General features: G+C 44.2%; 1 protein-coding gene across 3 annotated transcripts in view; it reads left to right on the top strand.

Annotated features, from left to right (window-relative positions):
- LOC137355301 (E3 ubiquitin-protein ligase TRIM9) overlaps positions 1 to 21,467 on the top strand; it is a 68,808-nt gene that overhangs the window by 35,619 nt on the left and 11,722 nt on the right. For 2 of the 3 annotated variants that reach the window (XM_068020296.1, XM_068020290.1), the window contains exons 8-9: positions 11,138 to 11,441; positions 18,092 to 18,254. In XM_068020296.1, the coding sequence (XP_067876397.1) occupies positions 11,138 to 11,441; positions 18,092 to 18,254 (467 nt within the window). Of the gene's footprint in view, positions 1 to 11,137; positions 11,442 to 18,091; positions 18,255 to 21,467 lie in introns of those variants that run through there. The other variant, XM_068020303.1, reaches the window with a different exon arrangement.

Raw genomic sequence — 21,467 nt, 5'->3', positions numbered from 1 at the left:
TGGTAAAAGTTAGTCAGATTCTTAAAGTGCTCAATGCTAGTCCAGTTCATTTTTAACAGTTTTTTAAAAATGGAGATCTTTGATTGTGCTATTTTAACACATTTGCAGATCCAATTAGAGTTCAGCACATTTAATGCACAAATTTCACAAGTGTTCATTATTTGCTTCATGTGTACAACTTCTAGGCATGTCTAATCTGAATAATAAGTTGAAAAATTCATGAATTGTCAAAAAATAGTGTATTTTCATGAACTAAAGCAAGAGCAGAAAGAATGTTTCAAGTCAGGAGAATGCTCCTAAAATAAAGTATTTTACACATGGCTTTAAACAATCAAATCAGACGTATATCTTGAAGTATATGCAGCTAATTTAAAAGGTGATGGAAGATTCAGAGCTGTACAACGAAAAGTACTGGAACTGAACCAAAGAAATGTAGATTGAAAAGAATCCCTGTGCCAGAGCCCTACATTAACCTTTGGGAATGCTGAGATCATTATTGTCTCAATGGATTATTAAATTCCCATTGGAGGAATAGTTTGTCTTTTAGCATCTGATACTCTAAGGGCAAAGCTTCTGAAACTCTTAAGGACAAACTGAAAAGGCCTGCTTATCATGAAGCAGACTCCCTGACCACCAGTCCCATCTCCCTACACTGTTGGTATTTGATATTACCAGTCACCTCCATTATAAGGTAGTTAGAATTATACATCTATAAAGAATGAATGTGTAAGATAGAGTTTGAAAATGGCGCATATGGACTTGAAAACAGAACCACAACTGCTTAAGCTGGTGCAGTAATGCTAGCAGATAGTTTGAATTACGCTGATAGTCTTTGTAACTCTGAGACTCTTAGTGCAATACAATAGCACCAGTGTTCCAGTTAACATGTACCATTTCAGAACCCCAAGGGAGTTGGTGGGTGGGGGGAGGTGGGGGGAAGGGGAGAGAGTTCATGTTATTAATTTGCTATAGCACCAAGTACTCTGATTTAGAAGGCTTTCAGAATTGTGTACCAAAGGCTGTGATTAAATTGTGTGGATGGTGGTTAAAGGCAGTGAATTGGTGTACCTGCTGAGGAAGGCATGAATTGCTAGTTATTACTAATGCACAGCACTTAACATTTGACCGCTATTCTTAGTTGGCATGTTTTTGTGTTCAAGATTTAAGATGTCAGGACAAGTACAAAAGCAAAATACTGTGAATACTGGAATCTGAAATAAAAACAGAATGCTGGAAATATTCAGTAGGTCGGGCAGCATCTGTTGGAGAAAGAAACAAAGTTAACATTTCAGATCGATGACCTTTTCAGAACTGGAAAAGTTACAGATGTAACAGGTTTTAAGCAAGTACGGAGGCTGGGAATGGATGGGTGGGGTGTGGTGGGGTTGCTGGGGAAAGAACAAAAGGGAAGGTCTGTGCTAGGGTGAAAGGTAGGAGATGGAATGGAAGAGATGATGGTGTAAGGCAAAAGGAGATGTTAATGGGACAAGTAAAGAAACAAAACATGGATCTGGAGGAGGTGTAAGTGGGAAAAGCAGAATCATCACCTTCAGCTGCCTTCCAAAAAACAAATGGGAGCAGATGTTATGATCCAAAATTATTGAATTCAGTGTTGAGTCCAGAAGGCTGTCAAGTGCCAAATTGAAAGATGAGTTACTGTTCCTCGAGCTTACATTGAACTTGATAGGAGAGCGAGGTCAGAATGAGAGCGGGGCATAGAATTAACATGATACACGACTGGAAGCTCAAGGTCATGCTTGCAGACTGAACGGAGGTGTTCCGCAAAGTGTCCCAACTCTGTGCTGGGTCTTCCCAACGGAGAGGAGACTGCATCATGAGCTGCAAATACAGTATACTAAATTGAAAAGTACAAATAAATTGCAGTTTCACCTGGAAGGAGTGTTTGGGGCCTTGGATGGTGGGAAGGGAGGAGGTAAAGGTAAAGCCTGCGCTTGCGTGGTATTGACATCTGGACCAGGGTGCTGTGGAGGCAACAGTCCCTTTGTGTTGCAGGGAGGATGTGTTTGGTGATGGCATCATGCTGGAGATGGAGGAAATGACAGGATTATCTGTTGAATGTGGAGGCTGGTAGGATGAGACAAAGGAAACTGTATCCTGGTTCTGGAAGGAAGGGGAAGGGGTGAGAGCAGAAGTGCAGGAAATGGAATGGACATGATCGAGGGTCCTGTCAACTACAGTGGGGAGGAATCATTGGTTGAGGAAAAAGGGAAACATATTGGAAATAATGGTATGGAAGCATTCCAAAGGGCATTGTCAGAATAGATGCAACAGAACTGGAGAAACTGGGAGAATGGAATAGAGTCCTTGCAGGAAATGGGGTGGAGGAAGTGTTGACAAGGTCGTTTGGGAATCAGTGGGCTTATAGTGGATATTGGTGGATAGCCGATCCCTGGACACTGAGACGTCGAGGAAGGGAATGGAAGAGTCTGAGATGGGCCATATCAAGGTAAGGAAAGAGTGGAAATTGGAAGCAAAGTTGATGATGAAATTTTCCAGTCCGAAGCAAAAGCATGGAACAACACCGATTGGCTGCCCATGGTGAAAGGGGGTACAGAGCCAGGAAACTAGAAACTATTGAAGTGGTGAAGGGCTGCCCATCGTTTCAACCTGTTCCTAACCGACAGAACTGATTTCTTTCTATTTTGACACTTTTTTTTTCTCCCTTTGTCATACCATTTTCCGACACCCTCCACCATTTTAGTAGTTTCCAGTTTCCTGGCCCTAACCATCTCCTTTTCACCATGTACGTCCAATCACTCTACACCTCCATCCCCCACCAGGACGGCCTAAGGGCTGTCCATTTCTTCTTTGAATGGAGGTCCAATTCTAACGCCATCCTCCTCTGAACTTGTTCTAACATTGAACAACTTCTCCTTCAACTCTGCTCGCTTCCTCCAAATAAAAGTTATCGGTGTTGGAACCCGTATGGATCCTTGTTATGCCTGCCTTTTGTGGAATTTGTGGAACATTCTTTGTTTCAGTCCTACTCAGGCACCCTCATCTCTTTTTCCAGTACGTTGATGACTGTATCTGTGTCATTTCCTGCTGCCCGCCCGAACTAGAAATGTTCAACTTTGCTTCCAATTTCCACCCTTCCCTCGCCTTCACATGCTCCATCTCCATCTCTTCCTTCCCTTCCTTGACTTCTTTGTCTCCATTTCTAGGGATAGGCTATGGACCAAAATCCACTAAAAGCCCACTGATTCCCACAGATACCTTGACTACATTTTCTCCCATCCTGCTTCCTGTGAGGACTGTATTCCATTCTCCCAGTTTTTCCATCTCTGTCACATTTGTTCTGACGATGCCACCTTCCATAGCAGTGCTTCTGATACGTCTTCATTTTTCCTCAACCGAGGATCCCCCAACCACACCATAGCTGACAGGGCCCATTCCATTTCCTGCACTTCTGCTCTCACCCCTTCCCTTCCCTCCCAGAAACACTATCGGGTGCCCCTTGTCTTCACTTTCCACTCCACCAGCCTCCACATTCAATGGATCATCCTCTAGTGATGCCACCAGCAAATACATCTTCCCTCCCCTTTCAGCATTCCAAAGGGACTGTTCCGTCTGCAACATGCTGGTCCACTGTTCAATCACCTCCAACACCCCCTCCCTTCCCAGAGCACCTTCCCATGCAAGCACAGAAGATGCAACAGCTATCGTTTTACCTTCTCCCTTCCCGCCGTCCAAGGCCCCAAAAACTCGTTCCAAATATACATTGACTTACTTGTACTTTCAATTTGGTATGCTGCACTAGGTGCTCACGATGTGATCTCCTCTACCTTCGAGAGACCAAACACAGATTGGGTGAATACTTGTGGAACTTATCCGTTTCGTTGCAAGCGTGTCCCAAGCTTCCAGTTTCCTGTCGTTTTAATTCTCCTCCATGCTGCCATTCTGACCTCTTTGTCTTTGGCCTCCTACATTGTTCCACTGAAGCTCAACATAAGCTCAAGGAACAGCACTTCATCTTTTGATTTGAACTTCTGGACTCAACATTGATTTCAACAATTTTGGGTTATAACATTTGCTTCCTTTTCTTCGGACAGCAGCTGTAGGTGATGATTCTGCTATTCCCATTTACACCTCCTCTAGCCCCATCTTTTGTTTCTTTACTTGTCCCATTACCATCTCATTTTGCCTTGCACCATCATTCCTTTACGAATGGGAAACCATGTTTGACGAACCTGTTGGAGTTTTTTGAGGATGTTACCAACAGAATTGATAAAGGGGAATCAGTGGACACAGTATACTTGGATTTTCAGAAGGCTTTTGATAAAGTCCCCCACAGGAGGTTGGTTAGCAAAATTAAAGTACATGGGATAGGAGGTAATATACTGGCACGGATTATGGATTAGTTAACAGGCAAAAAACAGATAGGAATAAATGGGTCATTCTCGCGTTGGCAGGCTGTGTCTAGTGGAGTACCGCAAGGATCTTTACTTGGGGCCCCAGCTGTTCACAATATATATCAATGATTTGGACGTGGTGACCAAATGTAATATTTCCAAGTCCACAGATGACACAAAACAAAGTGGGAATGTGTGTTGTGAGGAAGATGCAAAGTGGCTTCAAGGGGATTTGGACAGACTTCGTGAGCAAGAATGTGGCAGATGGGATATAATATGGAAAAATGTGAGGTTATCCATTTTGGTAGGAGGAATAGATGTGCAGAGTATTTCTTAAATGGTAAGCGATTAGAAAGTGTAGATATACAAAGGGACCTGGATGTCCTTGTCAATAAGTCACTGAAAGCTAACATGCAGGTGCAGCAAGCAATTAGGAAGGCTAATGGTATGTTAGCCTTTATCGCAAGAAGATTTTACAGGAGTAGTGAAGTCTTGCTTCAATTGTATAGAATCTTGGCTAGACCACAGCAGGACGAGTGTGTGAGGTTTTGGTCCCCTTACCTTAGGAAGGATAGTATTGCCATAGAGGGAGTGCAACAAAGGTTCATCACTCTTGTTCCTGGGATGGTGGGACTGTCCTATGAAGAGAGATTGGGGAAACTGCGCCTGTTATTCTCCAGTGTTTCGAAGAATGAGAGGTGATCTCATTGAAACTTACAAAATACTGAAAGGGATAGACAGGGTAGATGCAGGTAAGATGTTTCCTTCCCCTAGTTAGGGAGTCTAGAAGCAGGGAGCAGAATTTCAAAATAAGGGGGAAGCCACTTAGGACAGAGATGAGGAGAAATTTCTTTACTCAGAGGGTTGTGAATTTTTGGAATTCTCTACCCCAGAGGGCTGTGGAAGCTCAGTCATTGAGTAAGTTTAAAGTAAAGATTGACAGATTTCTAAAGATCAATGACATAAAGGGATATGGGGATAGTGTGGCAAAAAGGCATTGAAGTGGATGATCAGCCATGATTGTATTGAATGGCAGAGCAGGCTCGATGGGCTGAATGGCCTGCTCCTATGTTCCTATGTACTTGCTTGAACCTATGACATCTATGACCCTATGACATCTCTAACTTGTTCCAGTTCTGACAAAAGGTCATCGACCTGACACGTTAACTGTTTCTCTCTCCAACAGATGCTACCTTACCTGCTGAGTATTTCCAACATTTCCTGATGTCACGACAAGGGCTTGGAATCTTTTTCTATTTTTGCCACCTATTGTCAGCTTGATCAAGCATTGAAAGTTGGTGAGAACATAGATGTTGAATAAACTGCTTTTATTCTGTCATGATATCATGGCTTAAACTCCACATGAGGAAACCACCCCAAATGAGCCAAAGGACTTTCTTTTTTTAGAAGAATGTCCTCCATGAATGAGTTTGCTCATTTGGGCCAAATTACAAGTAAAATTTTGTGTTGGACGGTAGGTTGAGATTGCCCAACTCATTTCACACACACACACCCTTTACAGGAGCAAGAAGTGGAGACTTTCATCCCATCAGTCTGGGCTGGGATTGAAAAGTGGGTCCCAGCAATTCGACATTTTGTGGAATTCATCTATTAGGTTTCCTGAAGATTTTAGCTTGTTGGTTTGACAATAATTGGAACTATGTTTAGGGAGTGGGTGAAAAAGATGGCTGATAGAGGAATAGAAATTATTCATCACAATAGGTGCCTTCAAAGCTTGTATCTGTCTACTAATGGAACATTGCTCAACTGCTTGGCAGGATTCAGAGAAAACTCAACAACTACTGAATTCAATATACTCTAAAGCCATGCAGATCATAGAGATGATGAAGCTAGCTCCCTCTGTGCCAGATTCCATCTTCTACAACTTTGGATAGTCAGTAGTTACAGGACCTTGACCAACACAACACTGCAAGAGTTCACAGAATCATAGAACTGTAACAGTGCCGAAGGAGGCCATTCGGCCCATCATGTCCAGACTAGCTCTCTGAAAGAGCAACTCCCTCGGTTCCATTCCCCTGCCTTCTCCCCATAACCCTGCACATTCTTCCTTTTCATATAACTGTCTAATTCCCTTTTGAATGCTTCAGTTAAACCTGTCTCCACCACGTTCTCAGGCAGTCCATCCCAGACCTTAACCACTTGCTGCATGAAAAAGTTTTTCCTCATGTCACTTTTGCTGTTCTTGCCAAATACTTTAAATCTGTGCCCTCTTGTTCTCGATCTTTTCACGAGTGGGAACAGGTTCTCTCTATCTACTCTGTCCAGACTCCTCATGATTTTGAATACCTCTATTAAATCACCTCTCAGCCTCTTTTCCAAGGAAAACAGTCCTAACTTCTCCAATCTATCTTCATAACTGAAATTCCTCATCCCTGGAACCATTCGTAATCTTTTCTGTACTCTCTCCAGTCCCTTCACATCTTTCCTCAAGTGCGGTGCCCAGAATTGGACGCAATACCCCAGCTGAGGTCAAACTAGTGTCTTATACAAGTTCAACATAACCTCCTTGCTCTTGTACTCTATGCCCCTTTTAATAAAGCCCAGGATACTGTATGCTTTATTAACCGCTCTCTCAACCTGTCCTGCCACCTTTAATGACTTATGCACATATACACCTAGGTCCCTCTGCTCCTGCACCCCTTTAGAATTGTACCCTTTATTCTACATTGTTTCTCCATGTTCTTCCTACCAAAATGAATCACTTCACATTTCTCTGCATTGAACATCATCTGCCACCTGTCTGCCCATTCCACTAACTTGTCTATGTCCTTTTGCAGTTTTACATCCTCCTCACAGTTCACAATGCTTCTAAGTCTTGTATCATCTGCAAACTTTGAAATTGTGCCCTGTACACCATGGTCTAGGTCATTAATATATATCAGGAAAAGCAAGGGTCCCAACACTGATCCCTGTGGAACTCCACTACAAACTCCAACTCCACTCCATGCCAAAGACTTGCAGGTTGATGGGTTAATTGGCCATCATAAATTGCCCCTAGTATAGGTAGGTGGTAGGGAAATATATAGGGACAGGTGGGGATGTGATAGGAATACGGGATTAGTGTAGGATTAGTATAAATGGGTGGTTGATGGTCGGCACAGACTCGGTGGGCCGAAGGGCCTGTTAAAGTGCTGTATCTCTAAACTAAACTAAACTAAACCTTCCTCCAGCCCGAAAAACATCCATTAACCACTACTCTTTGTTTCCTGTCACTCAGCTAATTCCGTATCCATGTTGCTACCGTCCCTTTTATTCCATGAGTTACAAGTTTGCTCACAAGTCTGTTGTGTGGTACTGTATCAAATGTCTTTTGAAAGTGTATGTACACCACATCAACATCATTGCCCTCATCAACCCTCTCTGTTACCTCTTCAAAAAACTCCAGCAATTTGGTTAAACATGATTTTCCCTTAAGAAATCCATGTTGGCTTTCCTTAATTAACTTGCATTTGTCTATGTGACTATTGATCTTGTCCCGAATTATTTTTTCTAGAAGTTTTCCCACCACCGAAGTTAAACCGACTGGCCTGTAGTTGCTGGGCTTATCTTTACACCCTTTTTTGAACAAGGGTGTGATGTTTGCAATTCTCCAGTCCTTTGGCAGCACCCCGAGTCTAAGGAAGACTGAAAAATTATGGCCAGTGCCTCTGCGATTTCCACCCTCACTTCCCTCAGTATCCTTGGATGCATCTCATCTGGCCCTGGTGTTTTATCCACTTTTAAGCACAGACAGCCTAGCTAATACTTCCTCTTGATCAATTTTAAACCCCTGTAGTGTCTGTCTTACCTCTTCTTTCAACATTGCCTGGGTTGCATCTTCTTCTTTGGTAAAGACAGATACAAAGTATTCATTTAATACCTCAGCTATGCCCTCTGCCTCCAGTGTATATCCACTTTCTGGTCCCTATTCGGCCCCACTCCTCCTTTTACTATTTATATGCCTATAGAAAACTTTGGAATTTCCTTTAATGCTAGCTGCCAGTCTATTTTCATGCTCTCTCTCGGCTTCTCTTATTTGCTTTTTCACTTCCCTTCCGGACTTTCTATATTCAGCCTTGTTCTCAATAATATTTTCTATCTGGCATCTGTCATAAGCACACTTTTTCTTCTTTATCTTAATCTCTACCTCTTTTATCATCTAGGGAGTTCTGGATTTGTTTGCTCGACATTTCCCCTTCAAGGGAACATACTTTGACTCTGCATGAACTATCTTTTCTTTGAAGCTAGCCCATTGTTCATCTACTGGTTTTCCTGCCAGCTTTTGACTCCAATTTATTTGCCCCAGCTCCATACTTACCCCATTAAGGTTGACCATCCCCCATTTAATTATTCTTACCCTGGATTGCTCTTTGTCCTTTTCCATAGTCAGCCTAAACCTTATGATACAATGATCACTATCCCCTAAATGCTATCCTACTGACACTTAATCCACTTGGCCCACCTCATTCCCAAGAACCAGATCTAGCAGTGCCTCACTGCCCTTTATACTACTATTATCCCAGTCTATATTTGGATAATTAAAGTCCCCCATTATAACTACCCTATAACCTTTGCACCTCTCTGTAATGTCCTTGCAAATTTGTTCCTCCGTGACCTTCCCACTAGTTGGTGGTCTAGAGACAACACCAAGCAATGTAACGGCACCTTTTTTGTTCCTTACCTCTAGCCAAATTGATTCTGTCCTCAACCCCTCTGACGCCATTTTTCTCCAGCACTGCAATGCTTCCCCTTTGTCAATACCGGCACCCTTCCCCCCTTTTTCCCTTTCCTACATTTCCTGAACACCTTGTATCCAGCAATATTCAATACCCAGTCCTGCCTTTCTTTGAGCCTGGTCTCTGTTATAGCTGCAACATCATATTTCCACATGGCAATCTGTGCCAGTACCTCAGCAGTCTTAGTAACCACACTCCGTGCATTCACATACATGCACATTAACTCTGATTCAGACTTTGTTACTTTCTCCCTCACTCTGACCCCACCTAATAACGTACTATTCCCTACTCTCATGCTATCTATCTACCCCAGTAGTCTGTGCACCTTGGAATTCCTCTCTAATACTTGCTCCTGGTTCCCACACCCAGAAACGTTAGCAGTTTTGCTTCCCTCCAATCTGAGCTTCCTCTCAGGTTCCCATCCCCCTGACAATTTAGTTTAAACCCTCACCAACAGCACTAGCAAATCTCCCTGCAAGGATATTTATCCCAGTCCAGCAAAGATACATACCGTCCATCTTGTACAGGTCCCATGTGCCCCAGAACCAGTCCCAATGTCTCAGAAATCTGATGCCCTCCCTCTTACACCAGTTCTGCAGCCACATGTTCAATCGATCAATCCTCCTATTCCTGTGCTCACTTGCACATGGGACTGGGAGCAATCCTGGGATTACTGCTTTTGAGGTCCTGCCTTTTAATCTCCTTCCTAGCTCCCTAAAATCTGCTTTCAGGACATAACCCCCTTCTTACCCATGTCATTGGTACCAATGTGGACCACGACCTCTGGCTGTTCACCCTCCCCCAGAACAATGTCCTGCAGCCTCTCCGTGACATCCTTGACCCTGGCACCAGGGAGGCAACGCATCACACCGAGTTGTTCATACTCAAGTCAGATCTCCATGTGTAGATGAAGAACTACTGAGCTATTGTCAATACGTCTCAGCATTCTATACGAATTTGAAAAGTCACCCTGGAATACCAGCAATGAAGCTTCATATAAAGCTTGCTTGAGGAATTATGGCTCTTGCAGAGGTTCAAATGCAGAGTTAGCTAATTGTTGAAATGTTAAAATTCTGTCCATGGGGTGTGTGGGAAGGTGAAGTTATGGAGAAGCTCAAGATGCTGAGTGAAGACAGAGTAACTTTTATTCTTCAAGTAATTTTGCTATATATTTCATCCTTCATTGCTTCCTTCCTGTTTTACTGTTCAAATGATTGGAGATCAATGTAAAAGAGCAAAGGTATAAAGGGGCAGAGTTTTCACACAGTATCATTTTAGAAGAGATTTATGTACTTTTTTGAGATCACTTATTTCAAGTTTGAAGGTTTACTTTTAGTGTGACAAACAATGAACACAAATTCATGTCAATTTCTTCTCACAGAGGATCATTCGAAGAACAAAGATTGTTGTACTTTTAGTGCACAGCCTTCTCTTTTACTCTTTCAACCTTTCACAATTACGCTTGCTATGGCTTTGTTTCATTCTCCCCTATATTAATCTTTTAAAATCATTTGCCTCCTGCATTAGGACTTCCCTGCACATACAATATACCCAGCACCCAGAAAGTGGAAAAGTTGCCTAATCACAGGACGCTGCCGATGCTGCTTTAGAACCGGCTGCGGGAACAGTGACATATTCAAAGGACAGATAAAGTAATTTGTTAAAATATATTCTGCTAGTTACATAGGCACATAAGACTTAGGAGCAGGAGTAGGCCTTTTGACTCTTTGAGTCTGCTCTGCCATTCGATAAGAATTGGGGCTTGGCTATGATGCCTTTCGCCACACCATGTACCCCACCATTCCCCCCCACCGCCCCCCCTCCCAACCCCCAGCCCAGTAGACTTAGCCTGCCAATACTCACCAGCTAGGCTTACATGAATAGTGGCCACTTGGTCAAGGTATTGACGGGCTTCCACAACCCTGCACAATTCTTCAGGAGAAGAGGGGCTGGGGTGGAGGGGGGAAAGGCTCTGTTAGAATATGTTTCTCATTATTTTGACATTGCTGTTCTATTATTCCATTTCAGTGGCTTGGTTTACCTTTGATCCCAGTTCTGCCCATCCGGATATCCTCTTGTTCAATGATAACCTGACCGTTACATGTAATAGCTACGATGATCGTGTTGTGCTGGGATCTGTTGCGCTCTCCAAAGGAGTCCATTACTGGGAACTATCTGTTGATCGCTATGATAACCACCCTGATCCTGCTTTTGGAGTGGCAAGAATTAATTTAGTAAGGGATATGATGTTAGGCAAGGATGATAAGGCCTGGGCCATGTATGTTGACAACAATCGCAGTTGGTTTATGCACGGCAATTCCCACACAAGTAGGTAAGTGTTTCATTATATGGCTTTGAAATATTTACAAAACCTTTAATAACCAAACCAAGTGGTTTTTTTTAGATTAGATTAGAGATACAGCACTGAAACAGGCCCTTCGGCCCACCAAGTCTGTGCCGACCATCAACCACCCATTTATACTAATCCTACATTAATCCCATATTCCTACCAAACATCCCCACCTGTCCCTATATTTCCCTACCACCTACACTAGTGACAATTTATAATGGTCAATTTACCTACCAACCTGCAAGTCTTTTGGCTTGTGGGAGGAAACCGGAGCACCCGGAGAAAACCCACGCAGACAGAGGGAGAACTTGCAAACTCCACACAGGCAGTACCCAGAATCGAACCCAGGTCCCTGGAGCTGTGAGGCTGCAGTGCTGTGAGGCTGCAGTGCTAACCACTGCGCCACTATGCCGCCCGGTAAAGTGGTAATTACCACTTTCAGGTGGGCCAAAGAAAATATTCAACTGCTGCAGTAATTTAATGACCAAATCACTGAATGAAAATGACAAACAATTTTTTTGGAAGTTTTAAAATATTTGTTCTTGGAAAATGCTCATCTGTTGTTGCCCTGAGGGCATTAAGAGTCAACCACATAATGGACTGGAGCTATGTGCAGGTTAGATTGGGTAATGGTGGCAGGATCCCTTTCGTGAAGGACACTAATGAACTAGTTCGTATTTTTTGTCAACAATTTGGTAGTTTTATTGTCATTTTCTTTCCTGGTAACACCCCACAAATTACCAGTTTTATTGAATTCAGGTTCACACCTTACAATGGTGGGACTTGAATTCAAAACTGAGTTGTTAGTCCAGTACATAACCATAGTACTTGATCAGAAACAGTTAAGCAACCTGATTGAAATGTAAAGATATGGTTGGCCTATAATATGTCATAAGTGTAAGTTTAAATCTAAGATTTAGCACAGTAACATGTTTTGGGATAAAGTGAATCTAATTATCAAAATGTAGGCTTCGAAGGTACTGGTAGCCCTTCAGTACTTTGACCAAGTGACAGCAAGCTAAGTGATGTCGTGTACAACCTGTTCTCAGGACCAGCAGTGTAATCATCAAGGAGCAGAAGATTAGCCAAAGATGATTGGAAGGAATCCCAGCCTTTGGCAGATCTATTCCTCCAGGTCCCATTAATGAGTGAAGCTGGCTGATTAGTCATCAACAGTATCTTGGAGTACTGCAGTCTTCCTTGGTTCAGTTATTGGATTACCAAATCTGTGGCAAAGGGATGACTGTTTCGCTCTTCCATTGCCTGACATGTTGTTGGATTCAGCTGCATCTCAGAGGACCCCTGCTTGGTTTCTCCTCTCCCAACCCCCAACTCCCACAGCAAGTAGTCATTAGATTGTCTACAGTCAACTGACAAATCTGAGTTCTTGGTCAGGTGGTATCAATTATGGGTAACTCATGAATGGCATGGTGAGCAACATAGCTCAGCATAAACTGTGTGCATGTATCACCACCAACAGTCTGACTAGTGCAGAAACACATACCAAACCTATTAACTGGTGGTTCGATGGCGATGGTGTAGTGGTATTATCACTGGACTAGTAACCCAGAGACCCAGAGTATTTCTCTGGGGACATGGGTTCGAATCCCACCACAGCTGAAGGTGGAATCTGAATTTAATTAATAAATCTGGAATTAAAAACTAGTCTAATGATGGCCATGAAACCATTGTCGATTGTTGTGAAAATCCATCTGGTTCACTAATGTCCATTAGGCAAGGAAATCTGCTGTCCTGACCTGGTCTGGCTTACATGTGACTCCAGACCCACAGCAATGTGATTGACTCTTGCATGCCCTCTGAAATGGCCTAGCAAGCCACTCAGTTGTACCTAACCGCTACAAAGTCAATAAAAAGGAATGAAACCGGACGGACCACCCAGCATCGACCTAGGCACCGGAAATGATAACGGCAAACCCAGCCATGTCGACCCTGTAAAGTCCTCCTTACTAACATCTGGGGGCTTGTGCCAAAGTTGGGGGAGCTGTCCCACAGACTAGTCAAGCAACAGCTTGACATAGTCATACTCACAGAATCATACCTTACAGACAATGTCCCAGACACTGCCATCACCAGGGTGGTGGCACAGTGGTATACAGTAGGGAGGGAGTTGCCCTGGGAGTCCTCAACATTGACTCCGGACCTCATGAAGTGTCATGGCATCAGCTCAAACATGGGCAAGGTAACCTCCTACTGATTACCACCTACCGTCCTCCCTCAGCTGATGACTCAGTACTCCTCCATGTTGAGCACCACTTGGAGGAAGCACTGAGGGTGGCAAGGGCACAAAATGTACTCTAGGTGGGGGACTTCAATGTCCATCACCAAGAGTGGCTCGAAGGCACCACTACTGACTCAGCTGGTCGAGTCCGAAAGGACATAGCTGCTAGACTGGGTCTGCGGCAGGTGGGGGGGGAACCAACACGAGGGAAAAACATACTTGACTTCGTCCTCACCAATCTGCCTGCCGCAGATGCTTCTGTCCATGACTATTGGTAGGAGTGACCACCGCACAGTCCCTGTGGAGACGAAGTCCTGCCTTCACATTGAGGATACCGTCCATCGTGTTGTGTGGCACGATCACCGTGCTAAATGGGATAGATTTCGAACAGATCTAGCAATGCAAAACTGGGCATCCATGAGGCGCTGTGGGCCATCAGCATCAGCAGCAGCAGAATTGTACACAACCACAATCTGTAACTTCATGGCCCGGTATATCCCCCACTCTACCATTACCATCAAGCCAGGAGACCAACCCTGGTTCAATGAAGAGTGCAGGAGGGCATGCCAGGAGCAGCACCAGGCATACCTCAAAATGAGGTGTCAACCTGGTGAAGCTACAAGACAGGACTATCTGCGTGCCAAACTGTGTAAGCAGCATGCGAAATATAGAGCTAAGCGATCCCATAACAAACGGATCAGATCTAAGCTGTCCAGTCCTGCCACATCCAGCCGTGAATGGTGGTGGACAATTAAACAACTAACTGGAGGAGGTGGCTCCACAAATATCCCCATCCTCAATGATGGGGGAGCCCAGCACATCAGTGCGAAAGATAAGGCTGAAGCATTTGCAACAATCTTCAGCCAGAAGTGCCGAGTTGATCCATCTCGGCCTCCTCCTGAAGTCCCCAGCCTCACAGATGTCAGACTTCAGCCAATTCGATTCAGTCCGCGTGATATCAAGAAACGACTGAAGGCACTGGATACTGCAAAAGCTATGGGCCCTGACAATATTCCGGCAATAGTACTGAAGACCTGTGCTCCAGAACTTGCCGCGCCCCTAGCCAAGCTGTGCCAGTACAGCTACAACACTGGCATCTAACCTGCAATGTGGAAAATTGCCCAGGTATGTCCTGTACACAAAAAGCAGGACAAGTCCAACCCAGCCAATTACCACCCCATCAGCCTACTCTCAATCATCAGTAAAGTGATGGAAGGTGTCATCAACAGTGCCATCAAGTGGCACTTGCTTAGCAATAACCTGCTCAGTGACGCTCAGTTTGGGTTCCACCAGGACCACTCAGCTCCTGACCTCATTATAGCCTTGGTTCAAACATGGACAAAAGAGCTGAACTCGTGAGGTGAGAGTGACTGCCCTTGACATCAAGATAGCATTTGACTGAGTATGGCATCAAGGAGCCCGAGCAAAACTGAGGTCAATGGGAATCAGGGGGAAAACCCTCCACTGGCTGGAGTCATACATAGCGCAAAGGATGATGGTTGTGGTTGTGGAGGTCAATCATCTGAGCTCCAGGACATCACTGCAGGAGTTCCTCAGGGTAGTGTCCTAGGCCCAACCATCTTCAGCTGCTTCATCAATGACCTTCCTTCAATCATAAGGTCAGAAGTGGGGATGTTCACTGATGATTGCACAATGTTCAACACCATTCGTGACTCCTCAGATACTGAAGCAGTCCATGTAGAAATGCAGCAAGACCTGGACAATATCCAGGCTTGGACTGATAAGTGGCAAGTAACATTTGTGCCACACAAGTGCCAGGCAATGACCATCTCCAACAAGAGAGAATCTAGCCATCTTCCCTTGACATTCAATGGCATTACCATCGCTGAATCCCCCACTATCAACATCCTAGGGGCTACCATTGACCAGCAACTGAACTAGAGTGGCCAGATAAATACCGTGGCTACAAGAGCAGGTCAGAGGCTAGGAATCCTGCGGCGAGTAACTCATCTCCTGACTCCCCAAAGCCTGTCCACTATCTACAAGGCACAAAGTCAGGAGTGTGATGGAATACTCTCCACTTGCCTGGATGGGTGCAGCTCCAACAACACTCAAGAAGCTCAACTCCATCCAGGACAAAGCAGCCCGCTTGATTGGCACACCATCTACAAACATTCATTCCCTCCACCCCCGATGCACAGTGGCAGCAGTGTGTACCATCTACAAGATGCACTGCAGCAATGCACCAAGGCTCCTCAGACAGCAGCTTCCAAACCTGCGACCTCTACCAACTAGAAGGACAAGGGCAGCAAATACATGGGAACACCACCACCTGCAAGTTCCCCTCCAAGTCACACACCATCCTGACTTGGAACTGTATCGCCGCCGTTCCTTCACTGTCACTGGGTCAAATTCCTGGAACTCCCTTCCTAACAGCACTGTGGGTATACCTACCCCAAATGGACTGCAGCGGTTCAAGAAGGCAGCTCACCATCACCTTCTCAAGGGTAATTAGGGATGGGCAATAAATGCTGGCCTAGCCAGTGACGCTCGCATCCCATGAATGAATAAAAAAAAAATTGGAAACACAGATTCAACAGCAAAAGTTTGTCTCTTAAGCACCTCACTCGTGGTAGCCACCAAACCCTGGATATATGACTGTGTGTTCTCTTACCTAGCCTCTATGTAATGACTTTCCAACAGCAATCGTTCAGAGTCTGAATTTCCTCATCTTTTGTACACTGACCTATGCACCTTCAGACTGGCGGAAAGGCCTCCACACAGTTTCTGCTGTAGGTTCTACATTATCTCAGTCAGGAAATTTATCCTAATAGTACATGCAAATGTACCATTGAAGAATGGAGAAATTATACCATGTACAGGAGAAGTTCCCAACCTTTTTGCTTCTGAGGACCCCTCCCTCTCCCCCCACCTCGCCAAATTTAAAAATTCCACGGACTCCCGTAACACAACACAATTATTCTTCCTGTCTAAAAATTAAACAATTAAACATTGATTTATTTTTGCTTTACTTACTATGAAACTTGATAGTTGAATAAAGGTGGGCCAAATAGCCTACCTAATCTGTAATTATCATCTTGTGGAAAGGCCTTCGGACAAGATTTTGTTAGCACTAAAACAGTTTAGTCAGACTAGTAAGTGGATGTCCCCTAGTATACAATGGATGGGCTGCAGAACAATTCTGCTACACTATGACGGGGAAATTTCTGAGCTCGTGATGGAGCTGGAAACTGTCCTGAGGAATTTGCCCCAGCTTTCATCATAAAATGATATATAATGTATCCCACAAAGAGCATCATATTTCTAAAATTACACAGAACTCGACAGAAGTGGAAATGTCTAGAAAGAATATTAATACTCAAAATCATTTTGAAGAGTTAGGAATAAGCATCAGAGTTCCCAAAGGGGTTTGTTAACTTTTAACCGCTGGAATATTTGCAACTAATAGTTGAACAGGATTATGCAGGAGGCCCAGACACAGTATATGAAGATGGCAGCTAGCTTTGCAGCAGCAAAATAAATGCAGCTTCTACTACAGACACTTGAAGCAATATTTCAGCATTTATTCAGTTTGCTTTCCAATAGTTATTAAATTCAAATCCAGTTTTCATAATAACAGAATCTGCAAGTGAACCAAAAGCACACGACATGTAGCCTGATGTTAAGGTTAGCCTGAAAGTGATCCCTCCCCCTCTATCACTATTATTAATTTCCAGCAGTTGGATTGATCTCCACACATGCTATTAAACAGATTAATTCCTTTTTATTTGCCTTTTGTTGCACGTGCCAGGCTCTGTAACGGTTCCTGAGTGTTCGACTCTTAGCTGCGGAGTACCTGCGCCGGGCTCAGCACTTTACCCAGCACATCTACATCCACTTTATCATATTTAATGGCGGAGGGGCTGCACTGGCTTCTCGTCCACCTTGATCAGTGTGAGAGTTCCCAACCATTTGTGCATGTCTATGGACATGTTGCAGCTGCACTGAGAGCAACCCAAGTTCAGGCTGGTACGCGAGTTATACTCTAGCAGGTTGAGAGTTTGTTGACTTCTGATGGCTGTGCACACCTCACCCTCAGTCCTTATTGGTTGCATTGAGCTGTTTTCCCATACCTCTGTCCTTCTGCTATAAATAAGGGTACAAAAGGGCATGATGAGAGGTGGGCCGAGGGCAGTGTAAGCTAGAACCTTATTTTTGGCAGACCCCTCAAAACCTCCTTGTGGACAACCGGTTCAGAACCCCTGTTTTTTTTAAATTGCCATATTTAGAACATATTTCTCTCTTTCAGTTGTGTGACACTGTAATCTCAATGCAGTATATTCATGGAAATTTCAGACAAGAAGGTTGTATATTTGAAATAAATAGTTATGTTGGCTTGAATAACATAAGTTTTTTTTGAAACCAATTCTAGGACAGAAGGTGGGATTTGTAAAGGTATGATAATTGGAGTTCTCCTAGACCTAAACAAGCATATCCTCTCATTTTACATCAACAATGTACAGCAAGGCCCTGTAGCCTTTGAAAATTTGGAAGGTATCTTTGTTCCCGCTATCAGCATTAATCGGAATGTCCAGGTAAGACTGGGGCATAATACAAGATGTGCCTTTATTAGACTCTTTTCACTTGAGCAAGTATATACCCATTATGGCATACCATCTAATGAGTCCAGCCAGTAATCCGTGGGCCACACTTGGCACCCAAGTCCAGGTAAACCAATCTTAGGGTGTCCAGGCTACAAGTCTTGGACCATACGCAGTTTGCAAACCCTAGCAATCCAGGCCACAATATCCGAGTAGCTCGGTCTTATTATAGCTTCAATTTCTTGCTCACTAGTCTGTCCTGTTTGAATTCTGTGTATCCGGGGCTTTGGAATGTGATGTTCTCAGTGTGATTGCCTCATTGGTGAATGAATCCTAAATCCATTACCAAGACCTGCCAGTATTGAGAATTGACATATATGCAAATTAATGCCAACATAGATTTATACTTTATACGTGGCCACTAAGAACCCATGAAGGCGAAAAGCTTTACAGCCAGCCAGTGTACCCCAATAGGCATGCATCCCAGAAGCAGGATTTCAAATTTCCTTGGTGGCCCTGTCACGAGTGCAAGCAATGGTAAAACTGAGGTGTGGCCCCAGAGTAGTGGTGTTGGGACTGTGGTGAATCGTGCACTGGCTGTGCCCCCACCTTCCTGAGCTGATGCCTGGCAGATGGTGAGAGGTCAGCTTTATTTATTTTGTGGCACCCCTACCACTGAGTGCATGACATGGCAGGAGCAACACGGGAATTGTGTGCTGGTGTCTCAGGTGCCAGACGCTATGGAGTGCCACTGGACTCCCCTTGAACTGCTGGCATTTTAATAAAGGAAGCCTAGGGGCACAAAGATCCCAAGAAATAAAGGGACATAAAAATAGGGTGGCCCTATCACAAGGATAGGACCACCCAGAGGGTAAAAAAAATTACATCTGGCTTTCTCTTCAGCGCCTCTCAGCTCAGGAGCTCAGTTTGCACCAAGGGAAAGTTCTCTAATCAAGTTATAGTTCATTGTCTTGATCATAGAATCTCGGAATTTTATTGCACAGATGGAGGCTATTGAACCCACCGTGTCTGTGCCAGCCGAAAAAGATCAATCCAGCCTAATCCCAATTTCCAGCTCTTCGTCCATAACCTTAGAGAGTCATAGAGTTATACAGCACAGAAACAGGCCCTTCGGCCCATCGTGTCTGTGCTGGCCATCAAGCACTTAACTATTCTAGTCCCATTTTCCAGCACTTGGCCCATAGCCTTGTATGCTATGGCATTTCAAGCGCTCATCTAAATACTTCTTAAATGTTGTGAGGGTTCCTGCCTCTACCACCACTTCAGGCAGTGTGTTCCAGATTCCAACCACCCTCTGGGTGAAAATTTTTTTCTTCAAATCCCCTCTAAAGCTCCTGCCCCTTACCTTAAATCTATGTCCCCTGATTATTGAACCCTCCGCTAAGGAAAAAAGTTTCTTCCTATCTAACCTATCAATGACCCTCATAATTTTATATACCTCAATCATGTCCCTCCTCAGCCTTCTCTGCTCTAAGGAAAACAACCCTAGCCTTTTCAGTCACTCTTCATAGCTGAAATGCTCCAGCCAGGCAACATCCTGGTGAATCTCTTCTGCACCCTCTCCAGTGCAATCACATCATTCCTATAGTGTGGTGACCAGAACTGTACACAGTACTCCATCTGTGGCCTAACTAGCGTCTTATACAGATCCATCATAATCTCCCTGCTCTTATATTCTATGCCTCGGCTAATAAAGGCAAATATCCCATGTGCCTTCCTAACCACCTGTGCTGCTGCCTTCAGTGACCTATGGACAAGTACACCAAGGTCCCTCTGACCTTCTGTACTTCCTAGGGTCCTACCATCCGTTGCATATTCCCTTGCCTTGTTAGTCCTCCCAAAATGCATCACCTCACACTTCTCAGGATTAAATTCAATTTGCCACTGCTCCGTCCATCTTACCAGCCCATTTATATCGTCCTGCAATCTAAGACTTTCCTGCTCACTATTTATGACGCCACCAATTTTCATGTCATCTGCGAACTTACTGATCATACCTCCTATATTCACGTCTAAATCAACACTTCAAACAGCAAGGGACCCAGCGCCGATCCCTGCGGTACACCACTGGTCACAGGCTTCCAATCGCAAAAGCAACCCTCGACCATCACCCTCTGCCTTCTGTCACTAAGCCAATTTTGGATCCAATTTGCCAAATTGCCCTGGATCCCATGGGCTCTTACCTTCTTAACCAATCTCCCATGCGGGACCTTATCAAAAGTCTTACTGAAGTCCATATAGACTACATCAAGTGCTTTACCCTCATCTACACAGCTATTCACCGCCTCGAAAAATTCAATCAAGTTAGTTAGACATGATATACCCCTGACAAAGCCATGCTGACTATCCCTGATTAATCCCTGCCTCTCCAAGTGGGGACTAATCCTATCCCTCAGAATTTTTTCCAATAGTTTCCCTACCACTGATGTTAGACTCACCAGCCTGTAATTACCCCTTCTTGAATAATGGTACCACATTTGCTGTCCTCCAGTCCTCTGGTACCTCTCCTGTGGCTAGAGAGGATTTGAAAATTTGTGTCAGAGCCCCTGCTATCTCCTCCCTTGCCTCACATAACAGCCCGGGATACATCTCATTTGGGCCTGGGGATTTATCCACTTTTAAGCCCGCTAAAACCACTAATACTTCCTCTCTTTCAATGCTAATATGTTCAAGTATATCACAATCCCCCTCCCTGAGCTCTACACCTACATCGTAATTCTCCATAGTGAACACAGATGAAAAGTAATCATTTAAAACCTCACCTATGTCCTCTGGCTCCACACACACATTGCCACTTTGGTCGCTAATGGTCCCAACTCTTTCTCTTTTCCTGGTTATCCTAATTGTAGGATTACCTCAAGTGCATATCCAGGTATTTTTAAAATATGATGAGCTTTTCTGCCTCTACCATCCTCTCAGGCAGTGATTTCCAGATGCCCACCATCATGTAAATTGGTATGCGGGGTGCTAGCATACTAAGCGCTCCCTATCCGCATTTCAGCACACAATGTATTGAAAACGGAGTAGGTCTCAGGTTGTCAACAACTTGCGGCCCCAGTGTGTTATAGTGGTTTGGAAATCTTTCATTGTGCTTGTAGGTCTCCATAGTGGGGTGTGAGATATACAGATATTACGGAAATTAAGAACCTCACACAAGGTAGGAGATTAAGCAATTTGTGGTTCCTC

This window comes from Heterodontus francisci, chromosome 3, assembly GCF_036365525.1.
Source record: "Heterodontus francisci isolate sHetFra1 chromosome 3, sHetFra1.hap1, whole genome shotgun sequence".
NCBI classification, from domain to species: domain Eukaryota; kingdom Metazoa; phylum Chordata; class Chondrichthyes; order Heterodontiformes; family Heterodontidae; genus Heterodontus; species Heterodontus francisci.
The sequence above is the reverse complement of the archived record's forward strand: the minus strand, read 5'-3'. Positions and strand labels throughout refer to the sequence as shown.